Here is a 6,767-nt window from a genome sequence, read left to right on the forward strand (position 1 = left end):
GTGGGCCACCAGAACGAGCCGGGTGGGAAGGGCGGTAGAAGGAGATATTGCAAGGAAATCCGCTCCCCCGGGATGATGAGGGCCGGCTAGCTTCGCAGCTGTCTCCAGAGGCCACAGGCCTAACTGCAAGAGTGGTGGCACTTGGCTGGGGGGAAAAGACCATCTGGGGCAGAACGGGGGATCGCCGATCCAGTCTTGGCAAACTGCTCCAAGGAGGGAAGAAAGGAAGAAAAGCCTCAGGTGGTTACAGAGAGGGTGAGAAAATAGGGAGAAAACAGAATGAAGGAGAAGAGTGGGAACAGCCACTAGCTCAGACTGGGGGGAGGCAGTGATCCATCCAAAGAAAGAGTAAGTTTACATCTGCTACGGAACAAGCCTATACCGCCGATCCAGTCTTGGCAAACTGCTCCAAGGAGGGAAGAAAGGAAGAAAAGCCTCAGGTGGTTACAGAGAGGGTGAGAAAATAGGGAGAAAACAGAATGAAGGAGAAGAGTGGGAACAGCCACTAGCTCAGACTGGGGGGAGGCAGTGATCCATCCAAAGAAAGAGTAAGTTTACATCTGCTACGGAACAAGCCTATACCTTCCTGGAATATATTGCTTGGGCATCTCCTCTGTAGATGAAGACAGGAGAAGGGGTCTGAGCTTGTAGGGCCATGGGTCACTGGCAAAGGTGAACAGGGTCAAGACTAGGTCAGCAGTCTTGTTCCCTGGGTTTGTAACCGTTGGGTGTCTGGAGAGCAGAGCTGCTCTTGCAGAAAACTGGGCAAGACTTGTGGCCAAAAGACTTGTGCTTCCAGACTGGGGGATGGCAGGGTCTTGCTGGAGTGGTGACACGTACCCCTGGATGGGATGAGAGGGGAGCAGCAGGTGATAGCTCAGAGTGCTAGCAGAGAAAAGCTGAGGGACAGAGACCTGTGGGGAACTGTAGGGCAGGAGCAAGGGATGTTGGAGCGGGTGCATGGGGAAGGCAGGACCCGAATGACGAGGAGCGATGCGGATCAGGTCTTCTGTTACAGAAATGGCATTAGTAATGCTTTGGTTGGGGAGCCTCAAACTGGGAGGGCAGGGAGGACCAGATGTCTCAGCAGCACTGAAAGGAGCTGCTGATGGACAGAGCCCAGCCTGAGGCATGCAGGCACTGGTGCAAATCTAGCTCTTCTCTTCCTTGAAAGACACAGGGAGTGCTCTCCACAGCCTAAATCATGACAAGGTGTTTATGTGGGCAAGGCGGGGGGCGGGGGGGGAGAGAAACCTGGGGAGATAGAATGATCTTAAATTACTTTTTCTCTTTTCTCTCTTCTACAGTGAACCTCATGCCCTGAATCTCCAAGGGAACCTTTGAAAAGGATCTTCCCCTCCCTGCCATCTCCCTATTGTTTGCCAGCTCTGCCTTGCTTTGTGCAGGAAAGCTTGAAAGAGCAGGCTGAGGCCCTGGAGGACAGCAAAAAAGACAACGTAGTGAGGGTGCTGTCAGGTCTTGGATAGTGAACCTTCTGAAACTTGTTCCTCACCCGTCGCTCTCCACTGATGGCTCTCTGACAGACTTGGCAGGAACCTCTGCCTGGCCACGAGTGTGTCGTTTGGGGAGAAGGGGATTACACGCAGTGAGTGCACCACCCTCACCATTTTCACAGGACCTTTGTCCTGCCTCCCATCGTCTTTGAAACTCTTGGCTAGCTCCTCATTCACTAGAACGCTGGGCAGCAGGTGCCTGCTACAATCAAACTGTCTGAAGTCCCCAGCAGTCCCTGTTTGCGTGTGGCCTTCACCAGTCACAGCAGAAGGTGGTCCCTGAGACAGAAGGTGCTTGGTGGGCACATGAAGTAAGAAGAGCTTTTTCTTTGAGGCAAGAGTGGAGAAGGGGGATGAAATAGATGGGGAGGAAAAACATAAAGGAGACCAAGCGAGTGAGGGAAGAAGCACTGGCAAGTGTTCATGAGAAAGAGAGAGAAAAAAGGTAAAAGAAAGAAAAAGAAAGAGAACAAGGGAAAAAAAAACAGGTGAAAAAGTTAGAACAAGGGAAAGAAATATAAGCAAAGAGAAAGGAAGGGGAGGACTGAAAGTGAGACAGAGTTGACACCTGTTCTGCCTAGCACCTGGTGGCAATGCCTTGAGGAACCCCTCTAGCGTGTGTACACCTCACGTCGCAGCAGCAGTAGCAGTAGCAGCAGCAGATGAGGGACGTGGCTCCTCCAGCACGGAGTCCCACTCACCCTCTTACCAAATCCCAGCAACAGGGCCAGGGTGCAGCCTAGCAGGGGTGGCAGCATGGGGGACTCTGAATCAGAGTCCACCTTGCACAACAACTCCCTGTGGTGGCTGGCATGTGGGATGTTAGCCCTGTTGGCCAACTCTTGGATTATCCTCAGCATCACGGCCAAACAACAGAAACACAAGCCTCTGGAGCTGCTGCTGTGCTTCCTTGCTGGGACCCACATCCTTATGGCAGCAGTGCCCCTCACCACCTACGCTGTGGTGCAGCTGCGGCGCGAGTCGTCCGACTACGACTGGAATGAAAGCATCTGCAAGGTCTTTGTCTCCACATACTACACGCTGGCACTGGCCACCTGCTTCACAGTGGCCTCCCTTTCCTACCACCGCATGTGGATGGTGAGATGGCCAGTCAACTACCGGCTAAGCAACGCCAAGAAGCAGGCTCTGCACGCGGTCATGGGTATCTGGATGGTGTCGTTCATCCTCTCCACCCTGCCCTCCATCGGCTGGCACAACAACGGCGAGCGCTACTATGCCCGTGGCTGCCAGTTCATTGTCAGCAAGATAGGGCTCGGCTTCGGCGTCTGCTTCAGCCTCCTGCTGCTCGGAGGAATTGTCATGGGCTTGGTGTGCGTGGGTATCACTTTCTACCAGACCCTCTGGGCACATAGAAGACGCCGGCGGTGCCACCATCAGAGGCCAGAGGAAGCGTCATCCTGCTCTTCATCAGCACACACCACTTTCAATGTGCCCGCCATTGTAGTGGAGGATGTACGAGGCAAAAGGAGGTCTTCACTGGACGGCTCTGAGTCAGCCAAGGCCTCCTTGCAGATGACCAACCTCATCAGCGCTATCGTCTTCCTGTATGACACACTCACTGGGGTGCCTATCTTGGTAAGCAGTGAGTTCTTGCTTTCCCTTCAGAGTCTGCAGTTAAACTAGATTATCATTTCTCTCAAGTTCTAGAGAAGAAACTGTCTTCTGTCCACCAGCCAGAGAGAGCCACACTTGAATCTGCATTACTCTGAGGGTCCGTTTTAAAAAGACTGCAGTAATTCTTCCATCCTTCCTCAGCACAATTTTTCTCAAGAGAAGTCTAAGCCCAGGGAATACACACCACACAGCTTAAACCACTGTGAAAGTTTTAAGTAACCGAGAGAAGAGGAAATTGTTCAGGAAACTTACAGGGGAATCTACCTCTGTGAAAACAATGAGGTTTCTATTTCTCAAGTTTGTTTCTGGAGAACGAACACACCAGCTTTAAAAGCTGTTGCAGAAAGTTTTCTTTTTCCTTCTGTTTGTATGGTCCTAGTTAGCATTCAAGTTTTGGCTGGCTGGTTGATTGCCTGCAAAACTGAAGAGCTGGTGAAGTTCTCAGAGAGAACCATTAAGAGAACAGAGGCTTAGTCACAGCTGCTTTTTGGTTTGGGTTTTTTTTTCCAGTGGCTGTGTCCTTTTTTAGCTCCAGGTCATAACAATCACAGGTAGAAAGGGATGCTAACACCAGGTCTCATGCCAGAGAGATGAAAGCTGGCAATATGGTCCAGCAAACCTAGGGCAACACCCCAGGAACAGTTTTTCAAAGGGCCACAGGGTAATTACTTGGCGAATCCTTTGCAGACAGGTTACATTCTACTACAGAATTGACTCCTGTTACTTTTCTTCCTTAATCTCCACTTGTCTTCTTTCTCAGCATTGTTTCTCTCTCTTACCTTGAAGGTTGTGAGCTTTTTTAGCCTGCGCTATGATACAGCCCCCACCTGGATGGTCCTGGCTGTGCTGTGGTGCTCCATGGTGCAGACCCTGCTGCTCCCCTCCTTCATCTGGTCCTGCGAGCGCTACCGAGCAGATCTCCGCACCGTGTGGGAGCAGTGTGTGGCTATCATGTCTGAGGAAGACGGAGATGATGGTAAGTAAGCTCCTCATGGCCTCACAGTGCCCTTTCTTCACTAACCCCCTCCCCAAAAGACTACAGAGGAAAGAGGGGTCTGCCTTGGGAAAAGGACGTGATGGCCACTAGGAGTGGTGTTGTGGGTGGCTAGGTGGACTCACGTTATAGCTTGGCGTCAGCAACTATGAGAAAATGCATTCTGGAGAAGGCTCTGCCACTCACTTGCTGCCCTAGGACTCACTGGCATCCAGAAAAAATAAGTGCAGCATCCTTCACAGTAGATGCTAGAGAGGATGTGTACAGCTGCCAAAACCACAATGAAAGTGACACGCTGGGCCTCATCCCAACTTGCTGATCCAAAGGTCCAAGTTCTGTCAGTGAGCAATTCAAAAGTGGGACAGAAAAAACAGGGTGCTCTCCAGGTGCTTTAGCGCTGCTGCAAGCAGAAAGACGAGGCTCTCGTTCAGAGGTGAGCCCTGAAGGCTGCAAGTAGGGCAGCAGAAGTCAGACAAGCATTAGGATGCTGTCCAGGTGCCCTGATAACGTTCCTCTTGAGACTGAAAAGTATTGACTGCCTTTCTCCTCTTTGCCAACAGATGGTGTGTGTGACGATTATGGCGATGGCAGGATCTGCAAAGTGAGATTTGATGCGAACGGCGCTGCAGCTGTGAAGCGGGACTCCCGAGACATCAAACTGCTACCCATGCACCACATGTTGTTGCCCCAGGACAAGGTGCACTACTTGCAGGTGAGCCCAAAGCTAGCAGGGGGAGCCCCACAAGCCAATTCCTTCTCTGTCAGTCTCCCACGGCTTTGTGTCCTCTTGTCTCTCTTCTCTGCGAAAGCCTCAGCTTCTAACCTCCTTCAGCTACTACCCTTCTTCAAGTCTTCCATCACGTATCTCCTTCTCTGCTTTCCAGGTCCCTATCTCCCGGAGAATGTCACACGATGAGACTAACATCTTCTCCGCCCACCGCTCTGCTCCACCCTTCCTACACAAGTGGTCTTCATCTGACGACATCCGCATTTCCACCCCTCGCAAGCCTGGAGGCCCTGGCTTTTTGCCCCCTCAGCTGCATGACTACCAGCACCGCCGGCGGCCCCCAGAAGATGAGCTGACGACCCTGCGACAGTTTTTGGAGGGGGGCCTGATGCCCCGAGGCTCGAGCTCCAGCGTCTGCTTCTTCCGAGATGAGATCACCACATTCATCGACGAAACGCCACAACCCACCCCAGCCTGCAGCCCACGGCACTCCCGTCTCCCGCTCGCATCACGCCGCGATCGCCGCCTCTCCCTCGGCAGCAGAGAGGAGGAGAATGCCGACCGGCCACGGCGCTGCTCCTTAGCTGGCAACGAAGCCTGGCATCTGCAGGACGGAGAGCAGACGCCCCGTGAAAGGACCCTTGAGGCCTGCGAGGCACAGACCTTCCAGGATCCCAAACTATGAGAGACAGCATCCAAAACATTCAGTGCCATCACGGTTTTTAAATAATACTTCGAGTGTTCCCTTTTGCCCCAGGACCCGATCACTAATTCGCATTCTCATCTTTCTCACCAGCAGGCAAGAAACACAGCACCCCATGCTGGTGGGGGAAAAAGAAGTAGGACAGACCCGAAGACAGGAGCTCGATGGACGGAAGGACAGCCTGTGCCTGCTCTCAGGTTACAAACACACCCTTCGCTGCCACCGCCACTTGGCACCCTTGCCCGTCCTGTCCCTTTGTGAACTCCACCCTCGCATCCGCTCTGCCCTGAGACAATGCAGGTGCAGAATGGTATTAAAATTCTATATTTGGAGTGTCAATCGTGCGTCTGTTTTTAAAATAATATATTAGCAATAATTTTGTTTCCATAGAAACAAAATGACTGGCCCAATGTTTAATGAAGCTTCACAGGCTTCTGGAAGGGAAAAGCAGAACATGCGAGCCTCCTTTCCTACCTCTCCATCACTTTCTTGTCAGTGCATCTGGAAGGCAGCAGATGCTTAGCAGCCCAGGGAAGGGCACAAAGCCCGTAGAGGAGTTGTCATGGGAGACTGGGTGAAAAGTTTTCCTGTCCCTTTCAGGGGACAGGACTTAGGCTGCCTACAGCTAAGCAGAAGCAGCCTCTGTCCTTTCTAATATCATTTAGCAAAAGATGGTGCTTTGAGGTAACCCCAGGCTTGAAAACAACTACATTCTCTCCAAAAAAGACCCTAACCCATAACATGTCATTTCACCAGTGCAAACTGTTGATACCAGTGTGAACTTCGCATGACACACGATGGGCCAGACTTCTCAGCCGAACAGGAAAGGTGACAGAGCTTTCCAGGGGGGAAGATCCTCCACTGCCCACTCCATCAAAGCTGGGAGTGGTGAGGTTGGGAGCAGGCTCCTGCCCTGTGCAAAACGCTGGGAAGGAAGGTGCAGAGGTACCGTGTGGGAGACAGACCTTCTGCCCGGTTCTGGCTGTAGTTACAGCCGTGGGCAAGGGGTGGGCTGCAGTGGGGGGGCTGTGGGGGACAGCCCTCGACACCCAGAGCGCTTCTCCATGTAGTGGGACGTGGTCTAAGACGTCTCATTGGAAGAGTCCAGGCGATCCGCACCCAAACGGGAAGGTCGACCGGCCCCGGGGGTAGCTTGGCGGACGCCCGGATCAAGGACCCCGACACCCAGAGAGC

At 52.6% G+C, this 6,767-nt stretch overlaps 1 protein-coding gene across 1 annotated transcript; it reads left to right on the forward strand.

Moving 5' to 3' along the window:
• Nucleotides 1-2,270: 2,270 nt before the first annotated feature.
• Nucleotides 2,271-5,615, forward strand: GPR162 (G protein-coupled receptor 162). The gene is made up of 4 exons (XM_009876526.1): nucleotides 2,271-3,110; nucleotides 3,936-4,125; nucleotides 4,704-4,855; nucleotides 5,028-5,615. The coding sequence occupies exons 1-4, from the start codon at nucleotides 2,271-2,273 to the stop codon at nucleotides 5,553-5,555; spliced, it is 1,710 nt and encodes a 569-aa protein (XP_009874828.1). The 3' UTR covers nucleotides 5,556-5,615.
• The last annotated feature ends 1,152 nt before the right edge of the window (nucleotides 5,616-6,767 follow it).

This window comes from Apaloderma vittatum, unplaced genomic scaffold (genome assembly GCF_000703405.1).
Source record: "Apaloderma vittatum isolate BGI_N311 unplaced genomic scaffold, ASM70340v1 scaffold38750, whole genome shotgun sequence".
Taxonomy (NCBI): Eukaryota; Metazoa; Chordata; class Aves; order Trogoniformes; family Trogonidae; genus Apaloderma; species Apaloderma vittatum.

Bases quoted from the DNA above. Each gene is read 5' to 3' on its own strand.
- GPR162 (XM_009876526.1), top strand. From the start codon at position 2,271: ATGGGGGACTCTGAATCAGAGTCCACCTTGCACAACAACTCCCTGTGG. The intron at 3,111-3,935 runs GTAAGCAGTGAG...CTTACCTTGAAG, and splicing joins TCACTGGGGTGCCTATCTTG to GTTGTGAGCTTTTTTAGCCT. The intron at 4,856-5,027 runs GTGAGCCCAAAG...TCTGCTTTCCAG, and splicing joins ACAAGGTGCACTACTTGCAG to GTCCCTATCTCCCGGAGAAT.